The 26,349-nt window shown below is 40.4% G+C and overlaps 1 protein-coding gene across 2 annotated transcripts in view; it reads right to left on the bottom strand.

The window, feature by feature from the left end:
- Nucleotides 1–20,364, bottom strand: part of itga6a (integrin, alpha 6a) — a 30,635-nt gene extending 10,271 nt beyond the window's left edge. Inside the window, exons 1-8 of one of the 2 annotated variants that reach the window (XM_033617821.2) lie at nt 20,064–20,364; nt 8,916–9,040; nt 6,566–6,645; nt 6,200–6,461; nt 5,896–6,027; nt 1,855–2,068; nt 1,432–1,625; nt 1,255–1,349 (exon numbers count right to left, since the gene is read on the bottom strand). In XM_033617821.2, the coding sequence (XP_033473712.2) occupies nt 1,255–1,349; nt 1,432–1,625; nt 1,855–2,068; nt 5,896–6,027; nt 6,200–6,461; nt 6,566–6,645; nt 8,916–9,040; nt 20,064–20,254 (1,293 nt within the window). In that variant the 5' untranslated portion in view covers nt 20,255–20,364. The remainder of the gene's footprint in view (nt 1–1,254; nt 1,350–1,431; nt 1,626–1,854; nt 2,069–5,895; nt 6,028–6,199; nt 6,462–6,565; nt 6,646–8,915; nt 9,041–20,063) is intronic. The other variant, XM_033617822.2, reaches the window with a different exon arrangement.
- Nucleotides 20,365–26,349: the final 5,985 nt, after the last annotated feature.

The following is a 26,349-nucleotide window of genomic DNA, read 5'->3' as shown; positions in this document are numbered from 1 at the left end:
CCTAAATGCAGCACTAAGCGTTACAGATTGTCCTCTGTCCTGACTGCTATCGTGTATTTTAACCAGCAGTGACCATTAATGTCCATGATTTACCGCTGACAGTGTGTGATACCAAATACTGTGTGTTATGTATTGAACTGTCTGTTTTGCAGTACTCATGACTATTGTCTGTATCTCAGACTGCCCCTAGGGGACATGAAAGTTTACCTTACCTTTTCTTATCTTACGGACAAGTTGCAATACAAACTCTCTGTTAAAATCTCTAAGCCCAGGCCGAGATGACCCTGATTACTGCAAGTTATTTTTTTACAGATTTGACAAAGCTCCTACAGAGCCACAGAAATCTGTTTTCCAGGCTGATTAGTTATCCCTGTTACTAGTAAACTGACCATCCTCAAAACTGGAGCCCCTTTAAGTTGAAACAGCAAACGTGTTAACAGTTGCTGTTACTATTCACTATACACATCCAGCAGTCACAGGCCAACATAACTGGTGAATTATGTGGTGTGGTGAATGTGAGCGCAGTATTCACTCTACTTTTAGCTGTTTTTGGTGTCTACCAACTCCTGAGGTAAATATCTGCCTCTTTAGCTGCTAAAAGCTTCACCAGCTAGTTGCTCACTGAGTCTGTCTGTCATTTGGTGCTGGAAGGTAGTGAATGGTGGGTTTTTAGGGCTTTTCGCTGAAATAGCTGCCTGCTGCTGCCAAAAACAGCACTGATGAGTATCTTAAACTCAACATATGCTCTCAAAGACATGGGCAAGAGTCCATTATCTTGGTTGCCAAAAGACCTGGTCTCCCATGTGATGTTTTAAAACAAATTTATGTGACCTTCATTCATCCAGTGTTGCCAGCTCAGTTTGGGATGGAGAGGGCACAAAAAAGGTGCTGCTGGCCACCCTGTGCACCCTCGACAACATTATTAAGGACAGTTCGTCATCACTGCACGTTTTCTTGCCTGCAGCCTCACCATCCACTTCATAGGCACAGGGCATTTGTAGTGCTCACAAGTAGCACCAAGAGACATAAACTTTCCTTTATTTCCCATGCTCTTAAATTGTTTTTCATTGCTTTATAAACAACCTGAGATTTAGGATTTATGCTCTTAACTACATGCTTTGCTTAAGATTACTGACTGATTAATTTGATTACTGTTAGGTTTGACGCAATTTAGGATTCATTTTGTTTTTTTTGCTGCGGCCGGAAAACCAAGACAATCAGTTAAACTTTTACTGTAAAATTTCTATAGCTGACCTGTGCAGGGCTGGTTTTGATTCCTCGTGCAGAGCCATGATAAATGTACACTTTTCCTGCACCGCCGTCATCATAAGGCGCTCCAACGGCAATGTCTGCATGAGAAAGAAACCAGTTTACGTGACAGAGACTGAGAGAGAAAACAAAAATAAAGCTACAAAATGACAGCTAAATTACCTCTATATGAGTCTTGATTGATGTCGCCGATGTTCTCCACGGCCAGTCCAAACATAGAGTCTTTGGTCCCGTTTAGACGGACAGGAGTGACTCTTTCCCACCTTCCTGCCTGGTTGATGTAGACGTAAACAGCTCCTCCAATGTCTCCCTCCTTCATGTAGAACTGAGGGGCTCCTACAACTACGTCTTCCCATCTAAGTCATAGAAGGGAGGTAAATATAGAATATGACCTTCTAAATGAAGTCTACTGATAGGAGAACACTGAATTCTACAACAGAAACAGATAAGATACCCTTATAATAGAGTGACCTTAAAGGATGTCAGGTCCTTCCTTCAAATCACAAAGCTTTACAGATGTTTCTCTTACAAGAATTAATTATCCAAACACTAAAACTAGAATAAAGGTGATCAAAATGTTCCTACCCATCACCATTCAGGTCAACCACAGCCACATCGTATCCAAATGAGGATGCGAGTCCCGGCCCGTGCAGAGTGTGCTCCACCAGAAGTCTTCCGGAGGCTTGGTTTTCTTTCTTCAACAAGACCACAGCTCCACTGTGATTGGCTCTGGGCGCTCCAGCAACCACCGTCAGGGTGCCTTTACCGGTGATGCTGTGTCCCGAATCGAGGGAGAATCCTAAAGTGTGAGAGATGTTGCTGGACATAAATATCTTATTTTACACTGAAGATCAGATTTATTTTTACCCCCTTTTCTCCCTAATGTGAAACAGTGCTGACACTCATTGTTGGCCAGACAACCACGTCTCTGCACATCCCTTTCTTTTCACCTGCCAGTGAGGAGATTCAGTGAGGCGGCTGACCACCTGCACATATTTACAGTATCCTTACATTTGGATGCAGTTGCCCTGACCAACCAGCAAGAGTCGCTAGTGGAGCAACATAGACTAGCTCTCCTCCAGTTTCTACAACACACTGAAAATTATGTTTGCTGCAGCGCTTCCGAAACTTTATCTGTTAAGCCAGAAATTTAATCAGATGGAAACAATACTGTTGAGACAGAACAAAGGAGAGTGAAGATGAATTTCTTAATCAAAATCCTGACCTGCATGCTTCCTTTCAAGCATTTTTCTCATTAGCTTCAGACGTGCAGATGAAATTGCCACAGTTATCACACAGAGGACACAAAAGCTCTCCTTCTTTACCAACAGTGGAGACAACAATTTTGATTTCTTTTTCTTCCCTGTCAAAAATATGTCCATCTTGTACTCTGACATGGAATTAGCCTAAGAAAAAATGCTATACTGAATCTTGATTGCCTCGTTAGTTTCCAAGCACTCTGGTTCCTTTCTATAATTACACTCCGTGGCCATTTTATTAGGTACACATTCACAATCTAATGTAATCCAATACATATGTTCAGCCATAAAGTCTGCTTTTATGATGCCTGTAATGTTTTTGACACGGTCATTGAAGTGTTAATTCAACTGTATGTTTTTATACTGAGGTCATAGTTAGTGGTGGTGTTCTGTTACTTTGTTCCCCTCACTATGTAAATATGGAGAACAGAAAAAGAGAAATGCCTATGAATATATTGTCCAACACCACCTCTAACTATGACCTCACCAATAAACATATAGTTGGACTCAGCCCCACCCACAGAAAACAATAAATGCAATGTTTATTTTTGATGTTTTAATAAGCTATGGTGAATATTTCAGTTGAAAATAAAATTTGGTTATCATTGCTTAGATTTAGGATGAACATGATAATTGTTGAGGAGTGACTGGGCCCAAGAAATTAGGCCCCAAGTTGGCTTTCCCCTTTTTCTCCCCTGATGGGCGAATATACGCCTTTTCGACAAAGTCAGCAAAAAAAAAAACACGAAAATCAAAAACTTTGTAAAGCTGAAATTTATGACAACTAAGGCATCAGATTGTTCAGGTGAGCCTGATAAAGCGACCACTAAGTATATTCTTGTGTGCATCTTGTGCCTTCTTTGGACGGATAGTAGAGAGATGACTTCAAACGAGGGTAGAACAGGAGAAATGACACACAATGAAGGTCCCCACCTGGACCCAAACCAGAGACGTTGTCCCATCCTTGTAACCTTATCTTTCCCATGTCAGCAAAAATTGTCGAGGTCACGTCCATGTATTGTACCATACTGCCCTTGTGTTTATGCGTTCACTGAGTGTGTCACCGACATTCTAGCCAACATGATACCAGCATAAACAGCAGGGTTTTCCCGACCATTACAAGACTTGGAAGCCACACCTAAGCTTTTTATTTTCACAGCGCCTACGCTGAATGAACAGAAAACGTTTATGCTTAGACATGTTTTGCTGTCATCTGTGGCTGCGCTGCTTCTGTCCTCTCATCTGCTCTGTCTGAGTTTCACTGTGGGTGGGGCTCAGCTCCTCCAAGCATAGGAACACTTATTTCTGTTTTATTTATTAAGGATATTCAATTTTTTCCCCCAAGTTCAAATTCAGGAAGTCTGAATATTCTTAATTCATTGCTTTTTGCAAATGTGTACTTGCATTATCATGCTATTATATTATCATTTTATTGGCATAAAATGGTTTTAAAATGACATTATCATCATTTATGGCAATTATACAGTGGTGGAAAAAAGTTTTCGGACACCCCATGCATTTGTGAAATATTGCATTAAAAATCACTCTTAGGTCTTCAAGTGCAATTTCTTTTAGTACAGTCACAGCCAAAATACTAAATAAATCCTAAAAAAGCCATTAAAAACTTAAAATTGATTGGTTCCATAAAAATACATAAGAAATTTTGAGTATTGGGTCATTTTGGTACCAGTGATGAAGGTCGTTCTTTTTATTAAAAGACACAATTTTTGTTGCCAAGCTTCGTGTCTACATAAAGCCAGCACATTTGAAAGTTCTTCAGACACAAAAATGGCTAAAACAAGGAACCTAATGCAGGAAACATGCCTGAAGATAAAGATTCTCAGCCAGGAAGGGTACAGTTGCCGCCAGATAGCCAGGAAATGCAGATGCAGTCTTTCAGCAGTTGGATACACTCTGCAGAAATACAGACGAACCAACAGCTTGGAAGACAAACCAAGATCTGGGCGTCCAAGGGTTTCTTCAGCAAGAAATGACCGCATCCTGATCCGCATGTGCAGGCAAAACCGCCGAATGACATCACAGGAGCTTCAGCAGCAGTGGTCAAACCAAACTGGTGTCCAGTGTTCCACCCGCACTGTACGTGGCCGACTTTTAGATCATGGTTTAAGGTCCTACAAGGCTATCAAGAAGCCCCTGATCAATGAGAGACAGAGGTTAGCCTGGCGTCGTTGGGCCCAGGCACACAAGAACTGGACAGCCAGGAACTGGAAGAAGATTTTGTGGTCAGATGAGTCCAGTTTCCAGCTTTATCTTCGTCCTACTAATGTAAGGGTACGCAGAAGGCCAGGCGAAGCATTATCTCCAGCATGTACAGTACCTACTGTCAAGCATGGTGGAGGCAGTATCATGGTTTGGGGATGCATGAGTGCTGCTGGTGTTGGTCATCTCACTGTCTGTGATGGCACATTGAACTCTACCAAGTATTGTACCATTCTCGAAACCCACATGCTCCCTTCTGCGCGTGCACTGTTCCGTCGAGGTAAAAAGTGGATGTTTCAACAAGATAATGCCCCTTGCCACACATCCAAGGCCAGTAGAACTTGGCTGCAGGAGCACAGTATCCAGGTCTTAGAGTGGCCAGCTCAATCCCCGGACATGAGCCCCATTGAAAATCTGTGGTGGATTATCAAAAGGTCTGTTTCAAAGCATAAACCAAAGAATTTAGAAGAATTAAAAGCAGTAATTCAAGAAGAATGGGACAAGATTACCCCTCAACAGTGTGAAAGGCTCGTGGGGAACATGCCAGCCAGGATTAGAGCTCTACTGCATGCCAGTGGCAGGACTACTAAATATTAATTTGATGATGTGATGGTTTATTTATTTTTTGTTCAGTTTTGAACACATTCTCTGTTATTTGTTGACTTTGATACTGACAATGTTGAGAACTGACATATTGAAACTGCCAAGAATTTAGTTTTGTTAGTTTTTCTTGTAAACAATAAACAAAAAAATATAATTTGTATTTGTTTGTATCTGTCTAATGCAGCCACACCTTTTGAAACACAAAAAAGATTTTTCCACAAATATTTCATGATAATATTTGAGATTGTGTAAAATTTTAAGGGTGTCCGAAAACTTTTTTCCACCACTGTATATGGAACAGTATATCGTCCAACAAACGTACTTATTGTGACGGGCCTGGTTCCAGCAAGATTTTCACACAATAATTAACACTGATCTCAGGGTAAAACTAGACAATAGATCAACCACTGCCCATGCTACATTTGTTTGCATTGCTATTGAAGGACCTTCAGATGAAGTAACCACAGAGCAGTTCATCTCTAAACACACAGGATATAAGTAACCCACACATATAGCTACATCGGTTTTGGTGGTAAACGCTCACCGAGGTAGCTGTTGGCAGGTACGGGCACAAGCTCAGGGTTCAAGAAATGCTCATCTCCAACTTCATACGGGCCGTCATCATACACTCCCATCTCCAGCAGAGTGTTGTTCTTTTGCTCCACTCGTACAATGCCTGCAGAAATGTTTATTGTAGCATAAAAAAAATACAAACATTATTACTTAGTTACTATGTTACTTATTTTAACAGAATGGGAAACTTGGTTCTGTCAGTAAATACTGTAGAGCATTGTGTGTGTATGCATGTGTGTGTGTGTGTGTGTGTGTGTGTGTGTGTTGTTAGTGACCTTTCCAGTTGTAAGCCCCTGGTGCTCCAAACACCACATAATGGTAGTCCTTGGTGAAGGTGGCAGCCAAACCCTGCTGACAAGATCCGAACATCTCATGCCCTCTGGTTCTGCCCTCACAGAAGTTCCAGTTACCTCCGTCCTCATCAGAGGACGAGTCGATAGACAGGTCCTGACTCAGGACATAACAGCGCCCGGTGATGTCCCTGGACTCCTGAGGGGTGTTCACAAACATGCGCCTCTGATAGCGATGAGCACAGGTCTGAAATGACAAAACACAACTGAGTTTAAGTTCACACAACACTAGCCGATAAGACCTGAAGGTTACTGGGAACTGAGATGGTTCAGACGCTCAGTTTGACTCACCACAATCTTTCCCCCAGGCCCCTGGCTCTGAACCGTCACCCCCATCCACTGATTCTCCTTGTTCTCAACAAGTACGTTCTCTTTCAAAATATAGCAACACAAAGATGTGAGCATTTATATTCATTTTTGACTTTTAGAAACAGTACAGTATGTTGCAGAGTAGGGCAAAGTAGGCCACGTCCCTGGACCAACATTGTGATCAACATATTGGCATGCTTACTTGTTAGCATAGCGTACCTACTTAGCATGCTAACTGGCTAACCCTGCAGTACTTTACAGGATTTTTGTTCAATGTTACTGACGATTTTGTTCATTGTACTCACTTAAATTTGGGAAACTAGCTGAGCTCTGAAGAAGCACAAAGGAATTTTGAAAGAAGTACAGGATAAGCACAGTGATGATGTCAGAGGGCTGTGATTGGTTGATTGCGATGTTGGTCCAGAAACGTGATGTGAGATGTTGATCCAGGAGCATGTCCTGCTTGGCAAAATCACTTTGTACACAGAGCGACTGACAGACAGACAGACAGACAGACAGACAGACAGACAGAGATCAGACAGACAGATCAGACGGACGGGCCAAAAGACAGACAGACGGACTGAAAGACAGACAGGCGGACCAAAAGACAGACAGACAGATGTACCAAAAGACAGACAGATAGACCAAAAGACAAACAGACAGACGGACCAAAAGACAGACAGACGGACGGACCAAAAGACAGACAAATGGACCAAAAGACAGACAGAGAGACAGATGTACCAAAAGACAGACAGACAGACAGACGGACCACAAGACAGACAGACGGACGGACCAAAAGACAGACGGACGGACCAAAAGACAGACAAACGGACTGAAAGACAGACAGACGGACCAAAAGACAGACAGACGGACGGATGGACCAAAAGACAGACAGAGAGACAGATGTACCAAAAGACAGACAGACGGACCGAAAGACAGACAGACAGACGGACCAAAAGACAGACAGAGAGACAGACGGACAGACCAAAAGACAGACAGAGAGACAGATGTACCAAAAGACAGACAGACAGACCAAAAGACAGACCAAAAGACAGACAGACGGACGGACCAAAAGACAGACAGACAGACGGACCAAAAGACAGACAGACGGACGGACCAAAAGACAGACAGACAGACGGACCAAAAGACAGACAGACGGACGGACCAAAAGACAGACAGACGGATGGACGGACCAAAAAAAAGACAGACGGACAGACCAAAAGACAGACAGAGAGACAGATGTACCAAAAGACAGACAGACAGACCAAAAGACAGACCAAAAGACAGACAGACGGACCAAAAGACAGACAGATGGATGGACCAAAAGACAGACAAACGGACCAAAAGACAGACAGATGGACCGAAAGACAGACAGACGGACGGACCAAAAGACAGACAGACGGATGGACGGACCAAAAAAAAGACAGACGGACAGACCAAAAGACAGACAGAGAGACAGATGTACCAAAAGACAGACAGACAGACCAAAAGACAGACAGATGGACCAAAAGACAGACAGATGGACGGACCAAAAGACAGACAAACGGACCAAAAGACAGACAGACAGACGGACGGACCAAAAGACAGACAGAGAGACAGATGTACCAAAAGACAGACAGACGGACCGAAAGACAGACAGACAGACGGACCAAAAGACAGACAGAGAGACAGACGGACAGACCAAAAGACAGACAGAGAGACAGATGTACCAAAAGACAGACGGACGGACCAAAAGACAGACAGACAGACGGACCAAAAGACAGACAGACGGACGGACCAAAAGACAGACAGACAGATGGACGGACCAAAAAAAAGACAGACGGACAGACCAAAAGACAGACAGAGAGACAGATGTACCAAAAGACAGACAGACAGACCAAAAGACAGACCAAAAGACAGACAGACGGACCAAAAGACAGACAGATGGATGGACCAAAAGACAGACAAACGGACCAAAAGACAGACAGATGGACCGAAAGACAGACAGACGGACGGACCAAAAGACAGACAGATGGATGGACGGACCAAAAAAAAGACAGACGGACAGACCAAAAGACAGACAGAGAGACAGATGGACCAAAAGACAGACAGACAGACCAAAAGACAGACAGATGGACCAAAAGACAGACAGATGGACGGACCAAAAGACAGACAAACGGACCAAAAGACAGACAGACAGACGGACGGACCAAAAGACAGAGAGATGGACGGACCAAAAGACAGACAGACGGACGGACCAAAAGACAGACAGACGGACCAAAAGACAGACAGACAGATGGACCAAAAGACAGGCAGACAGACAGACCAAAAGACAGACAGACAGGCAGCTCACCTTCACTATCAAATTCAATGCGCTCACAGTCATTGGTCTGAGTGACTTCACATTTATAAAGGCCTCCTGTGATGTTGGCTGTCTGTTTTCCCAGAGCTTTGGCTCTGGGCGCTCCGATCAACAGCCTGAAGAGAAAACAAATAAACAACAGCTATATAATCAAACTATTATTTCCTAAAGCATTACAGGATTTATTGATTAGTACTAAGAATTACTTTTTGGCTCCCTGACATCACTGTCACCAGTTACACCTTCAGTAAGTCATGTCCTACATTTCTAAGCTGCAGAGCGGCAGCTTCTTGAATTTAGTGCACTTTTGTGAGCAGATCAGCTGTGAATGTGACAGTGAAGGCATTTCCTGTCTAGAAAAAGGATGTGACATATCCACAGACTGTTGTCTGGCAAAGCTGATATTATGATTACTGTTGGCAGGTCGACTGGTTTCACTTCTGCATTTCTCTGTCTCACAGTCAAAGTCCAGAAAACAGCCCACTGACAGTAAAGGCTGGAAATGAAATTACATGTAGCTGTGCTTCAAATATCACATATAACATAACTTTACCTGTCAATTGTAGCTATAATTATCAACTAGAATTAAGAACAGAACGACCTCGCGATTAAAGCTAGGCCATATGACCATACCCGTCTCTTAATCCCTGTTTTCTGCGTCTACACCATCACAGCCAAATAAGGGCAAAAAACAACAACAACAGCAAAAAAACAGAACTATGCGCTGCATGTTGCATGCACTGCATCATTTCCAGTTTGTATAAAGTATGTTAATTTTTTGTACTTACTGCAAATACAGTAGGCTATTCTATGACAGTATGAGGTCTGTAGGATGAATTTGGAATACAGTGAAAGAGTCTCCTGCCACACTTGTAGCTCTGTGCAGCTAAATGCTAATGTCAGCGTCAAGATCTGCATCAGCATCTGGGTCCTATTTCAGAAAGCAGATTAGTGAAACCTCTGAGTATGTTCAGCCTGAGATGCAGGAAACTCTGAGTTTTCAGATTCACAAAGCCAGTTCCTGCTGGCTGGCAGGTTTGCTTCATCTAAGCCTGAGGCTGGTCGCCCGCTGAGCGTGTAGCAGGAAGGAGAAACATGGTGTGTCCTTTCGTGAATAAAGTCATGGACATTGAGGCACAGTTTATTCAGAGGCTGATGTCTAATTGTTCCCAGAGGAGTGTCTATATGCAAGATACCGTTTCACCTCACAGTCTATCATTTATCTAATAATCTGTTCCACCCAGATATATCAGATATTACACATCGTGGATTTACATTATCATCGGAGAAAATTTTATGCATTGCCCTTCGATTCTTTGGCAACTGCAGTTTTCTTTATAACGTCAGAGACACTGAACACATCAAACAAGTGACTTGCTCGTTTTTGTGGTTTTCCCTGGGCATAAATCAGAAAAGATTATCAAAGATGAATTCTGTAGAACTGCAGATTTGTCAGAGTTAATCACAAATTAATCTATGTGGATACATTATGCAATGATTTATGAATACTTTTCATTTATGTAAAGATTCCATGGTGTAACTGGCTCATGTATGGGACTCAACATCCCATCACATCTCCATCTGGGCATAAAGGCGATTACGTGGATAGGAAGTCATTTCACAGCAATTCAATTAACCTCAGCCTCATATTGACAGAATGAAAAAAGTATAAGCAAAATTTTTACCACTCTGTACAATATCTTTGTGTTTGATTTTGAGTTGCTGCCAAGTGCGTTTGGGCTCCATCAGATTACAGCTGAATAAGAAGATATAGTCAATTATATTAAAATATATGAACACTGTTGAGATATTAAAATGTTTCTACTTTCTGTATATTAGACACGCATTGATGCATCACATTACATAACATCACTTCACATTACCTACGAACAGGCTCAGCAATCTTTTCGCATCACACCTCACGCTGTTTAGCTGCAGCTGCCGTAATATATATATTTTTTATTTTTTTTTGAAGACATGTTTGAAGTCCTCATACGCGGTCATTAAAATGAATGAATGAGTTAATGCAGCTGGATCTTTCAAATCAGTTATTGGTGAAGCATTTCATGTACACAAGTCACCTGTGCTGGGTTTCAAATGCCCTCACCCGTCTGCTGAACATCATGGTGAAGTTCCTGTCACAGCAAGAGAAGGACGAGGTAGCGATAACAGGGGGGCTATCACAAGTGCAAGCGCAAGAAAACACATGGTCTCCATGGAAACAGTAGAATATTACTGCTGTACAATCTCTTTCAGTGGAGTAAATGCCTTAACGTCTTCCCTCAGCTAAGGAAAAACAAAACCTTAAGTGTCATACTTAAGGAACAAACTTAAGGTGCTTTCTGCAACCAGCCACGGGGTAGCACTCACCCCTCACTCCGCCCCTGTATAATATTATGTCTTTGGGAGAAAGCCTGAGTACCCAGAGAAAACCCATGCTGACTGTAAAGGCTCTGTCCCCTCTGGTAGGACTACTAAATAATCACAAATATTAACATGAAACACATAAAGCTGTTCCTCTGCGTCTTTGGTCAATTCACATGCTGCATATTTCACAAGAAGGATGATTTCACAGGTTCAGCCTGGGAAATGTGGTTGTACACAAAGAGCTGTTGTATTTTGTGATAAGAAGCAAAACTTCAGAGCATAACAGTGGACTATTGTGCTGTCATTCTGCAGAGGGTGGTGAGGCAGACAATTTGGAGCATGTTCAGTCCAGTCATAGTTCAATGACCACAGCATCTCCACAAAACCCACATTCTCACAGAGCCTCAACGAGCATAGAGACAATGTGTTTCAAGGGTAACAGCAGCCACTTGGATGATATCACCAGAGACACTTATCTGATAAATTAGATCTATCAACTTTTTAGTTAAATTGTTATTTATGAACTTGCACTAGACACAGACAAATCAAAGAAATCACAGAATATAATTAGGACATGTACCAACAGTTTTGTAACCTTTACAAATATGCATTGCGTGGGCAAATCTCTACACTTTGAAGTATGTTGACTACCTGCTGATAGCATTTGCAACCTTTTACACACAGTCAGAATCTTGCAAACTGCAGGACTACAGTATGTTGCATAATTGCGAGATGGAAAGAGAAAACCAAAAGTGGTCAGACTTCCTGTCAGTGGAAGCCTGAGCTCATTCTGCACAGGAAAGTCATACTGAGAAATCAAAGAAGGAAATTACCCTAAAGTAATGAAGGTTCTCTAATCTTGGTGATAAAATCATCCTATATGAGACTATATTTCTGTTTTTGTTCACAACTTAGTTCATAATCTTGTAGTTAACCTTTGAATTCTTACATGTTGTCAGATAATAGACTGTTCACTGATCGCTGATATAGAAACAGTTGCTACATGTCAAACCTTCTGTTCTTGAAGGGCACATGCACAGTTTACAGTGATAATGGGGATATGTTTATCACCCAAATTTCTCAGTCTTTCATTTCAGACAGAAACAAGCAAAAGTAGGCGTCCCATTTCTAGCTGGCTGCTGCCATTTTGTCAGCTGAAAAGTCTTGGCGGCAGATTTATCAGCTGTAGCTAATTTAGCAGGTTTATCTCCATCTCCATACGACTTTTTAATTTTTTCAGCTGGGTTAGCTGACTTGTTCACAATTCCCGCAGATCCTGAAAGTCCTAAAAGGCATTGAATTCATTAACTTCACATCCATTATTTTATGCAGTCTATGAGTTTATAGAGTCTCTTTTATAGTTGATTGACCAGCAGTCTCTTTGGGTGCTGCTGCAGGTTTCACTGCTTGATAGTTAGCTGTCACTGTGTCCTGGACAAGATGGTGAAGTGCAAATTTAATGAAAATGGCTATTTAAGATTTTGCAGCGGGGTACTGGTGGAGCAGGCGCCCCATGTACAAGGCTGTTGCCACAGCGGCCCGGGTTCGACTCCGGCCTGTGGCCCTTTGCTGTGTGTCACTCCCTCTCTCTCTCCCCCCTTCACGCTTGTCTGTCCTATACACTAAAGGCTAAAAAGCCCCAAAAAAATATCTAAAAAAAAAAAAAAAGATTTTGCAGCATGGTGGAAGCCGATGGAAAGCAATGTATATGAGGCTTGGTGTTCATGAAAAGATTTCAAACTCAGTACAGTGAGAATCAAGGCAGTCGAATCTCACATGCAGAGTGAGAAACACAAAAATGACGACGTCATTCTTTTTCTTTGGGTTATTGTAAAATGGTCTTAACTTAAATTCAGAGTGACATTAAAAGTCTTATCTTGCCTTCAGCTGTAGGAGCTGTTGTTTTAAATAAATAAGACAATGGCAGACAGAACTTGCATAGCTGCACATCATAAATATTATTATATTTCACATGAATTAAGAGACTTGGTGTCATGGCTATTTTACGACTCAACTATGTCTAAACTATCAACACACAGTTCTGAAATATGACATTTATGGTGAGCACCCAGAGAGCATAGAAAGACTTGAACTGACTCGCAGTGTACTTATGAAGAATTGAGACTTGGGCTTTATTTAGACTTGCGCGAAAAGACTTTAAACTGTTTTGCCATCTCCAAAAACTTCTACTTAAACCCTGAAAATGTCGTCAGACTAACGGATCCATCTGTTACTTCAGCCCAAATCAATTTTTCAACCCAGAAAAAGAAACTGACAGATAAGGCTACGTAAGATTTTCACACTAAAGAGTTTAATTTATATGATTGCCAAAACTACTCAAATAAGACTTTTCATCTTTTATATGAAATTGTCTTTAATGTGATCACAATCACACATGTCACAATGGTCAGCTGCTCTACCATGTGTGAGCTGACCTGCCTACTCTCTGTATAGGAATTTTATCAAAGGACGGAGAGGAAATCCTCTCCACCCTTTTCTCCTCCCTGTGACTCTGCAGTAACACATTGATCTGTGAGACGGCCCCATGGCTCTTCATTTGTTTAACAAGGACTCTCCTGAGGAGGTCTGATGTCAGACTGAGGACCAAACAGCAAACTCAAACAAAGCAGTGAATGACAAACAAGAGCCTTTACAAAGTTAGCTTCAGCTTCTGACCTACAGCAGTTTAGTGCTACATAATCTGCAGAACATTGGACACACTGATGTGATGATTGTATGTTATGCATATGGAGGCTGCAAGTCCCACAGCATCCCTGAATATTAGAGCAGGTGTTGTATTTTTCGTTTTTCCGAGGCCAAAACACAAGAGGAGAGATGTCGGATATGAATTAAACAGTGTGTACGATCTCACTCACGGCTGAGTCTATCGAAGAGCAACAAAAACTCCTTGTTTTGCTCCAAAGTAAGACACTGACTAAAGTTAGCTAGCTCAGCACATTAGCAAACAAAGATGGAATATGAAATTCTAACTTTACCTTACTTTACTGGTATTTGAGGCTGTTTTTGTGTTAAACTGGACTGTGCTCAAGCAGTGTTCATACGTTTTCCTACAAAAAGTATTGCACTAAAATTCTTATATAGCCCATGTAATGATGAGCCTGTTATTCCTGCATAACCAACGTATTTTGTCAGGCTGCGATCACTTGACCAATACACTGAGGGGAATAAAGGGGGAAGCGGTTCAGTTAGGAGGCAGGTTGGGAAGGTAGATGGGTCACAAAACACAGGACTTGACCCCTGGAGTTTCCCCCAGGAGACCGGCGTTCAGAACTTTGAGTGAACTTTTTAAGGTATATCCTAAGCATGTTCCTTTACCTAAACCTAACAACAGTAACTTTTCATCCATTACAGAACTTTACATTAAGGATGTAACTTCATGCTAATTTGTAGGATATCACACGAACTATTGTATGAGGACACTTAGTTTAAACAAATAAAAAAAGCGTGATAATTCTGTTTTGCTAGCAATGGGCTTAAACATATATTATATGATGAACACTATAAAGAGTCAGAACTAAACATAAGGCTGGGAAATATATTGATATTATATCTTGGTATGAGACTAGATATCATCATAGATACTGGATATTGTGTTGTGTTACATAACTGATTGTTATTTAGCAAAAATCTCAGTGTGTAGTATTTTGTGAAAGCATCCGTAGTCAACCCTACAGTATTGTTGCAATATCTATATCTTGATTTTTGATCAAAAATATTGTGATATTTGATTTTCTCCATATCACCCAGCCCTATTTAAACTCAAAATAAACAAGATATTGACATACCCTGCTGAGCAAGAAAATTGTTGTTCCTGTATGTTTGTACTTTAAAGTCAAGACGTAGGGTGCATGACGCTTGCATTGGGACCAACTTTTTCCTCTTGCTCTTCATTCACAACACTCCACCAACAAACTTTATTCTGAATGTAGCTCTTGAATGCATATCATAGCGCTTTCTGTGTACTACCATTAAAAACACAATATGGTATGACAGGTTTGGCAGCAGTAACTAAGAGGGGCAGGACTTAGCCAATGGTCAATTGTTAGTTGCAGCCCTATTTAAATTTCACAGGTGAGGGAAAACACCTTCAACTTAAAAGCACAGCTCCTCTGGAAAGTGACAGTTGTAGAATTTAGCACGTAACTGAGGGGTAACATTGACATTTACATGCAACACGACCGTCTACCAGACACTATTTGGAAAATGGCTAAATTCCACTGTTTCATCTTGCTTTCTGCAGCAGAAATTGATGCAGTGTTTGCTTGAGATCCTAATAGAGACTCATAGGATGTGGCTACAGATTAACATCAGAGAAACTGTACTTGGAAGATCGAGCTGTCATGACAAGAGCAGGATGCAACTAAAGCTGCAGGCCATATTCTTTACGGTCAAGGCACACTGCAACTGCTAGAAATGTCCCATCATGCAGCGTGTCTGTCAGTAAATGGGAACACACAGGGACTGGTATGGGTTTACACAGTGATCTCACTGGTCTTTGTTAACAGATGTGGTCCAGTGCTCTCACAGCTGTGCACTCAAAACCACAAGAACTCTCGCAGCTGTTCTAACTGTTTCAATTTACACACACACACACTTTGATTGGTGCTGACCTGTGACTGGCTGGGTACACATCACAAAAGAAATCATGAATATTCACTACAGATACAGATCAACTTCAAGTAAAGGATAAAATTTAAAACACATAATAAGTCACCCATTTTAAACGTGATCATTAACCCTTTTCTAAGCTGCGCAATCTCTTTCAAACTTCAGTGTGAAGTTTAACTGGAATGTCTCGACTGATGACTTGCTCATGCATTTAATCTATCAGGTTACATATGCACAGATGGCCCCGCATGTCCAGTCAAATGTCCTTTTTCTCTGGTTTCATTCAGAGGATGTTATGTCCACATCATTAACCAACACATTATTCATGAAAGAGGCATCCAGTCGCCTCTTTGCAAGACGCCACATTATATTCAATCTCATGTTGCATCTCCTTGTTTCTTCTGCTCATCATAAAACCAATGTGAGATGGAAGGCGTAATAACACCCGTAACACTATAGGAAGCAAAGTTGTGCTTTCAGTGAACCCATTAGAGGAGAAACATGGGGATAGTTTCATAAATGGTTGTAAACAATATGACTAACAAATCACTTTAATTTTTTGTTTTAATTGCAGCAAAGTGGGGAAGATTTGGCTTTTAGCTTTAAAAGGATGAAAGGCCAGTTGGGGTTTGACATTACAAGAATTCAATCTATCTGGTCACACGTGTCGCAAACATACTCAGTTTTTAGGAAGTTTGGTGCTCCGCTTTTCACACATGACCTATTACAGTCACATTAATGTATGTAGTGACAGCCAAGAGAGTTTTACAGCTGCTAGTGATCATCAGAAACATGTTCATTTAAGAACAAAAGAGATGCAGTTAGAGTGCGTGACACATTGTTGGCTTCAATGTGCTTCACAGCTTTAAGTTAAGCAGGGCTGTTCATTACCTACTTTTGTGTGCTCTACTGAGCTTTCACTTGACCTGTCTGACTGAAAAACTCAGGGTCACATGAGGATTTGCAGCTGAGATCATGGCCGAGTGAGGAGGGGACGGCGCTGTCAGTTAGATTAACATGCAGCATTTCTATACTGTTACACAGACCCAATGTGGTTTCAAACAGGATGTTAGAGATGATCACTAACTAGGGTTTCAACTGAACGATTAACTTTATCATCTATAGATTTTGTTGTTAAAAAGTTACTTTCTTTTTCAACCTGGCCCCTAGTTTCCCATGTTCTTGTGTCTAAGTGACTTGTTGGAGCAGCAGCTTTTGAAATTGGTCCAGTATTGAGCAAGACTATTACAGCCACAGCCGCAAAACAGGCTGCAATACAGTGCCCCAATAATGTGTCCTAAAACTCAGAGATGAGTTAGCATTTTAGCACTCCTGGTTCCCTCGTCTCCAAGTCAAGGGTTTTTTTGAATGTGTTTTTGGTTTGATGCCTGAAAATGAGGTCTGCCGTCATCAGGTTATACATATGTGTGTGTGTGTGTGTGTACATATATATATATATATATATGTATATAACCTGATGTTAGCTTTTAAGAAATCATAAAAATGGTGGTCATTTGTGAAGATTTTCTTGCTGAACTAAATGTACAAGTATCATTTTTGATGAGGGAACCAGGGGGATGCTGACTTCCATGACATCCTACAGAAAAACGTCACCCCTGGAGCACTATATGTTCTCACTGTACTTCTACTGAAAGTGATTGTTGGTGCCAATGACAGATTATAGCAACATTATAGAGTCTGGTGGGTATGGCAATAATGATTTTTTGGGATCTCACTCTTTAACAAAAAGGTCTATCACTGTAAGGATGCTTTCACGAAAAAGCACTTTTAGTGGACGTACATTGAGGGTGCATTTACCCCAAGAGGTTTGTCCAGAGAGGTCCAGTTTGGAAAATACCAATGTAACCATGTTAACTTAAGCAAGTAGTTATAAGAAACAGGGGATAAATAGGAAACTATTTTTGATTAACAGTTTGAGCCACTTTTTAAGCAAAAATGCCAAACATTCTCTAATACAAGCTTCTTAATCATGACGATTTGTCGCTTTTTGTTGTCTAGTGTGATCATAAACTGAATATATCTCAGTTTGGGACTGCTGGTCAGCTTCTAACATTTGATAGTATCACCTTGGGCTTTGTTACAGTCTTTTTTTTCTGTGTTTTTCGATTCAACAATTTATTGGATAACAAAAATCATTGTTAGATTAAGCTATGGTTGTTAAGCCTTTAAAATATCATATAGTTAAAGGATGCTAATTTAAATTTCCCTGAGCCCAAGGTGACTCCTAAATATTTCTTGTTTTGTCCAAACAAAAGTTCAAAACTACAGAATATTCGGGTCACTATCATCTAGATTAAAAAAACAGTAAATCTTCATGTTTGAAAGGTCAGAATTTTTTTTTAGCATTTTCCTAGAAAAACTATTGTCAAAATTGTCACACATTTCTTTCAATCAAATAATCAATGGCACTTTTAATCACTTTTAAATCTTAAGCTTAACTTAAGAAAATGCCGAATATAACAACCCTATGCAATCATGCTGATTGCCTCTGTTCTTGAGAGGCAGCTTTTGCACACATGGGCAGATTTTAGTGTGATATGTTTGCTAAAACTGGGGCAGCTTCCTCACAGATCAGCTTGTAAGGACTGTGAATCTTCACTCCCCTCTTACTTTTACTGGCTGAAAATCACCTATCAGGCCAGTGTCACATTTCGACCCTCTGTTTGCCCAACAAATATGGCTTTCACTCTCTTTACACTCATCAGCTCTGACATATGTTAAAGTGCCTCTTTTTGAGATGCAAGCTTCTTTGTGCACAAAAAACCCTGCATTTTTAAGACAGCTTTGCATGTCTGGTACCTTCACTGCACTACTAGCTGTTTTTGCACAATAGTCAAAACACTACTTAGATAAAATTCCACAAGTTAAGCCTAATCTATGTGATCTTTGGGAAATCTGTTATCAGGGTGTGTTATCCATGGCTCTGTAGCCTCCACATGCTGCTGCAGGTTCCTGCGCCTGCTAACCAGGGGATAACACAGTAGATCCTGCATGCAGTCTCACGTTAGTCGCAGGCTTTGACATGCCACCCCCTCCTCTCAGTTTACCCCTGTTACATTTTGTGTGGCAGTTAAACCAGGCTCACTTACACTGGTGTGTTTTCTGCCCCCTCAGGGCTGACCAAAGGACATTCTTTACTGTAGTCTTCACATGTTAGCATAACCAGGATTCCTTGAAATGCTGCAATTTTGTGTTTACTCTTATTTTGGCACAAGCTGCAAACCTTTCTGACCTGGTTCATTTGGGCTAAATGTGCAACAGCTGAGAACAGGAGGCATTAGTTAACTTGCTGTTAACACTCACAAAAATCATCCCTTCTCATTACTGTTCATAAATCAAACTGTACAGGTAAAACTGTTGTGTGGAAATACACCTGCTTAGTCTGTACTCTTTAACGGTCTTACAGAGCACCCCACAAAACACCATTTATTAGTAAATTACTGATATTAGCAGAAAAAAATGGATGTTCTACTTGTGCTTTAAGTGTTAATATCAACTATCTGTCTTTTTTTAGATAGTCAAATAGAAAATTATGAGCCCAAGGTTCAAATTAGTCTCATCAGCAGTTCAAAGATGTTCAATTTACACTGTTACCAAAAGTAAAGCAGCAAATCCTCACAAGATATCCACAGAATATGTTTGTGATTAATCGATTATCTGACTGATCGACCAACAGTTGAAGCATTACACCTCTCCTCTGAGCAGCTTCAGTTTGACCTTACAGGCACATTTGCATTACAGTTATACCATTGTGTATTCACTTGTTGTCCTTAGGCTTCTTACCATTTTATATTCAAAGCACCACAGGGAGACTCCTATTGACAGTCTGAACAAAAACACTACAAGAAACATTGTGGGCTTTGGTACATGTGTCCTACAGTAACTTTTATATGTTGCAGCAATGCCTGACATCACAAGCAGTGGATGGAAATCAGTTTGTTGGTCTTGTAAAGGCAGAATACATAGTTAAAAAGGTGTTTGTTGCCCACACAGAAAGAAATTAATGATCTTTAAAAGTTAAGATTGACTTCTGTCAGTAGATAATTGAACCTGCCCTGACAGGTGCACTTTTAAACAACAATCACAGAGCAGCAGAGATGAACACTTAAAGCCATCACTCACATGCGTTTATCCGGGTTGAGCTGCCGGTGCATGGCGAGAGAGAACCCGAACAAACTCCCCGGCTCTCCGTCTTTCCTGATAACATGACTAGTGTCAAGGTTGAAGGCGACCACCACAGCTGGCTCCAGAAAGTAAAATAAAAGTGCAACATAAACAGCAGCGGGTCCTCCCTGCGGCAGCGGCAGCAGCATGGCAGCGCGAGCCAGATGTGTCCAGTAGTCCAAAGTTAAGAGCCGCTGACCCCGCAGCTCCTCTCAGTTCTGTCCGGTGCCGTTTGACTGAAGGCTGCCGCTGCTGGTGGTTCTCCCGCTGGGTTCTGTGCTCCACAGCGCCCCCTCTGGTCACCAGGGCGAACAGTAGTGCTGAGAGGGAGCCGCCTGGTAGAGTCAAGGGACAGTTGTTTTCATACTGATTTTAAATAGGCTGTTTTTACATGCCAAAAAGTTCCAGTGATATGTAGGCCTGGTTTTTATCTATATGTAAATCCTTAGCCTATATAAATGAATTAAAGACATATAACAAGTTCCAATTTTGCACCATTGATAGTGGTCTACACTCATATTGTTTGACATATATTTTATTAAAAATACTCCTTAAGTATGCTGTTGATAGTTCAAATGTGAAATTCATTTAATTTATTTATTCATTTATTTATCTAGTTATTTTTGGCTCACAAGTATACAGAAGAGGATTAGGGCCCCATACGAAAAATATATTTAGGTTCTAAGTTTAAAGGCAAAAATCTGCAAATTCTGACTTTAAAATTGGAACTGAAATACATTTTTCACATATGGCCCTAATCCTCTTCTGTATACTTGTGAGCCAAAAAATAACCTTCCTGATCTCCAAATGGTGTCAGTAATGGCTGAAAAACACTAGAACAGCTTTTGACAAAATGAAAATTACCAAAATTCAAACTTTTCTACCTGTATATCACATTGTATATGACAAATTTTAAATTTATGGGCCATTTTTATCCTGTTCTTTCTAAATGCCTCCTGCAAAGAAAAACACAATAATAATGCCATTAGAATCAAACTAGGACACATATAAAATCTGCATTTTAACACTGAGTATCTTATGTTGTTCTACACAAGAAAGGACTATGATCTGTCTTACAGTATCTATAGGTTTTACAAGGAATATGCAAGAAGACAAATGACAGAGCCGAGGACGCTAATTAAGTTTGTTTTGCTATTTCAGTTGGGTGGAAGCAGATAAACAGCAAGTGTTTCAGTCAGCTGGACAAATAAACCTCTTGAACTCAGCCAGACAAGCTGCTGTGGGTCACTGACAGGATGAACTATCCTTAAAATAGTTGGAATTTTAATCACTATAACAACTCTAATTTTACTGTGTGACTACTTGAACATGGGCAATATATTCTAGTTTGGGGGTTGATTGTCCATCCAAGAAAAAATGAATAAAATATTCATGTATGCTGTCATTAATAACACCTGGTATGAGAGCCATGTTCATAAATTAGTAATGACCAATACAGAAACTGTTTAGTTGCTCTGTGTTAATGAAACACAATGAGCGGTTCCATGCAGGAACTATTTACTGTCTACCGAGCTACACTAATCAACTGTATCATGGCGTAGAAGGAGGCGTGCATTTACTGCTAGCTCACTTAGCACCACTGAGCTGACATTACAGCTCAGCTAAGGAGGACGCCACTAATCTTTACATCTCGCACTATCACAAGCGCAAGCATCTCGTCCATGAGCAGATGCACACTTTAGTATGTGTTGTGATACCATGGATGTATAAAGAGAACTAGATACAGCATTGGCCTTGTTCATTCTTATGAAGGTTGCTCAGTGGCGTGTGAAGCCTAAAAAGATTGACTTCCTGGGTATAAAATTGCCCACATCTTCTGCACCCATGGGCTTATAAAAAAAAAAAAAAAAAAGCACATCAAGGACTTCCACTGGCCAAGCCAGCTAACATAAGGTTTAGCTATCTGGCAACTTGAATAGAGATAAAATCTTTAATCATGCAGCTCTTCTAGACTTCGGAATGGTATTGGATCAAATCCCAGTCATTTCATAGGGTTTGTGATGCTCAAACAATGTATCCACTGATTTATAGATGTCTATTTCACATTGTAAGTCTATGGAAAGAAGTCTTTTTGGGCCCAACAGCGTCACGTGATGGACCCCTAAGTTGTAATTCCATGGTTTGGCCACTATGTCAAATTGGTGCTGTTCCTGGGGGCTTAGGTGAAACAGTTGGCGGGTGTAGTTTGGTAGAAAGAAGCACATAAAACTGATCACAACAAGGTCTGTGGATTATCTTGAGTAACCAGGTCATGATTTCTGGAAAGAGACACTGCTGTTGAGTTGTCCAAATGTGTTTTTTTGTGGCGCTTTGAGCTCCACAAGCCGAGTGCCATCTAGTTCCATTATATGTTAGAGAAGGCAGACATCTCTACGGCCGATATCTCCAACACTCAGCAACTCACACCAAAACAATCTAGACTGATATATAGCACTACAGGTAAGAGGTAAAATATGTATTTTTAATTTGAGTATGAACTGTCCCTTTAAGAAATTCTTTACCAAAGCAGCTCCCCAAACTCTCCTTGAGGATCATCTTCATAGTTCCTGTAGAGTTGTCATTTAGGGGGTTTGAGATTTCTACCCACCACCAGCAGTGATATGAGCCGTCAGCTTTGTTACCATCTAAACCTGCAGGAAACATAAAACAGCTTCATTGTATCGCCCGCTCACTTTTATCAATGTATCTGCCTGTGTTTGATGCTGGTGTGAAGTTTGAACCAGCCTGGGCCACAATCCCTCAGCAGAGCACAACACAATGTGGGCATTGTGTGTGTGTGTGTGTGTGTGTGTGTGTGTGTGTGTGCTGGCAGGCAGTGGCTGGGAGGGGGATGCGTCAGGGTCTTAACCACATTCCTAATTGCAGCAAATGACTTGGGAGTTTCTGGCGTAAGATATGTGAATGGCATCTCTGTTGCTGTGGGTTTGGTGACAGATGCATCAGATCTTAACACATTACAAGCCTCTTCACTGATGTAATCAGTCCAATGACCTCTTTGACTTGCAATAATAACTCTTTCAGTGATGAAGACACGTCCCCTCATTCATGCTATCCTGTCTCAGTCACAGAGAACAGTCTTAGCTTTAAGCACTATTGTTCACATCATTATTTCCTCTGGTCTGATCGCTGGTGCTCATTTTATGTCATGTATTTGTGGTGATGACGAAATGATATGACCTTTTTAAAGAGAAAACTTAACCGAGACAGGGGTCAAATATATTATGTAATACATGAATAAACATACAAATTCTTCCGTTAGTGTTTTTAATTGATGTAAGATTTTTATGAATTCCTCCACCTGTTGTGCTCTATCCTTAAATCATCACATTTCACTTTGACACACTGTGCAGTATCCTAGATCTATTTTTTTAATCCACTGTGATAACTGTATATAACAAACATGATGTAAAGTACAAGTCCACTACTATACTGTCAGGATCAGACATGTAAAAAGCTCCATATTAACCTAGTAGAATTAGCAATGCAATAATCATAAATGTTATGGCCTATGGAAAATGATCTGACCTAATAAGATATTAATTACACACTGATTAACACTGATTGCATCATTATTCTTGATGGTTCGCTGTAATCTTAATGATCCAATCAAAACAAATTAAAAGCTTTTATATGGACAGATTAGGGGTGGAGGGAAAAATACATACAGCATAATATTGTGATATTTTGCGTGGCTATATTGTATCGATAGACACACACACCAAGTGCTGATTTTTTTAGCATGTAAATAATAATATAGCAAACACAAATTATACTTTTGGTAGATGACTAAAATAAAAATCAATTGTTTTTTCAGTCCAGTAGATTTGTTTTGCTACAATAAATGTGATTGAAGTGAGATGAACGGACTGAAAACTTTATCTTAGATGAAACAGATGACAAAGTTTTCCTTCTGGGACATAATTTTCAGTTAAAACAAGGTAATAAATAATAATAAATATCAATATATGTATTTGAAATACTCAGCAGATGTGCAAAACTATTAAGATTGCAATAATATTGTATCGTAACTGAACTATCTCGGGCTTCTGGTGATTCCCACCACCAGGACAGATACAGATCATGTAATGTATGCTACAGCATTAATAGCCTATGCCAATTTGCAATGTATTTATGTTTATTAATATAGGAACAGATGAGGTAAAGTATCGAGAAAAGACAGCTATAAACTGTAAATTCCTATTGGCACTATAATCTTCTATTGATAAATCCAAAAAACAAAAAAATCAGTTGCTTAAATTGCTTGCTGAGTGTGGTCTGTGTGTGTCCCTGTGAGCAAAAAGGTGTGTAGCTGCCTTTTACCTGGTTTCACCCAACCGCACAGACAGCACTTTGATGTCCACTTTTGCCCTGGGTGGTTGTGTAACCTGAGCTGTGAGAGGAGGTGAAGTTGCCTGGCCTTGTATTGTCTCAGGTCAGTGGGAATAGAGAAACTGGAGAGATGGTGCAGGTCGAACAGGTGGACCCCTGCAGGTGACGAGGCCTTTCTTCACAGATTAGCTGCACTTTTGTACCAACAAAATGAACACTGACTTGAGAAAGGTCTGTGTGGGCCCCCTGGTCAAATCACTTTGAAGATATTGAGTTTCGTTAATGGGCAGAGAATCAGAACCCTTTTCTTATCCTCTTACATATATATATATATATATATATATATATATATATATATATATATATATATATATATCAAGTTTGATTATTGGCAGAAGTTAGCAAGTTAAGGTCAGTATTGGTCATGCTATCTATGTCTTGATTAGATAAACAAAAGTGACTTCCTCATATTCAGCCTGATTTAAACTGTTACGCATGGGGCAATTGCTTTTATTCTTTTTTTTTTTTTTTTAGTTAGTTTAGTTTTAGAAAACATCTTCCTTGGACATACAGTACTTTACTAAATTAATAATTAAAGGTTCAGTGTGGAGGATTTAGGTGGATATATTGACATAAATGAAATATATTACAATTACTATGTTTTCTTTTGTATATAATTACCTGAAAATAAGAATCATTATGTTTCCGTTACCTTGAAATGAGCCATTATTATCTACATAAGGAGTGAGTTGCCATGTTGCACTGCCATGTTTCTACAGTAGCCCAGAATGGACAAACCAAAAACTGTCTCTAGACAGGGCCATTCACATTTTTGTATCAGCAATCACCTGCACAGTTTTGGAGAGGAAGAGACCTTTGTGGGTAACTTGGATTCCAGGGAAAACCTCTTTAACATCTGGATCTTAAATTAAGAAAATAGGTGAGCACATTTTAACAGGTGTTGGACTGGTGACCCATCTGTGGCCTGCTGAACCGTGTCGGGAAAAGTAAAACTTGTTATTCAGTGTTTCTACTGATTTAAATCAGCTGGTCTGTTTGTTTTGGGGAAAAGGAGACGCCTGTGGATAATTTGGCTCCCTGTAAAAGCCTCCTGAACAATGAACACTGAAGGAATTTTAACCGGGAAAAGTTTCGGCTGGTTGCGATCGGCAATCCTCACCACTAGATGCCACTAAATCCCCTTAATCTTACACACTGCTCCTTTTAGTTTTTCACAGTAACAGCAAGTTGTAAACTGTCTTTCTAAAAACACATAATAATAATAATAATTCAATACTTGTTAGTCATTAGCTACTGCGTTTCATCTGAAAACTGTTTTATAGCTGGACTGATCACTGTAATTACAACCAGTATAATCTACAAACCACATTTCAGATCTTTTAATTTGTAATGTGTGACCACGGGTTTTGTCCAGATTTTGTTGACAAGTAAATGGTAAATTATAGCTGACAGTTGGATTTCACCAATTTTCCACCTTCATGCTAAAATTATTAGATTTTAGAATCTCTGAAACTTGAAATGTGGTGAGACAGAAGGATCAGCTCCTCGAGTTTCACAGCGATGAAGTCAACATAACAGAGACTGGTGGAGGAAACCAAACCCCAAAGTTATCAGAGAGGCACGGAAACATGCCCAAAATGCACAGTTGGCATGGGCATAAAACTGTAGTGATGACTACAATGCAATGCAAACAGATGGATGCTGTTATTTTAAATGGAGGACATCTGTAATGCTTAAATTTAGGCCCCATCTTATTGATCATGACATTTATACGGCACACGGAGGCGTGTAAAATTGATCACATTTCATGCTCATTTAGCATCGCTGTGAGGATTTTACATCTTTGATGCAATCTGGACGACTCACGCCATCC

The sequence above is a fragment of the Epinephelus lanceolatus genome, chromosome 14, assembly GCF_041903045.1.
Source record: "Epinephelus lanceolatus isolate andai-2023 chromosome 14, ASM4190304v1, whole genome shotgun sequence".
Classification (NCBI taxonomy): Eukaryota; Metazoa; Chordata; class Actinopteri; order Perciformes; family Serranidae; genus Epinephelus; species Epinephelus lanceolatus.
This window is presented reverse-complemented; position numbering and strand designations above follow the sequence as displayed.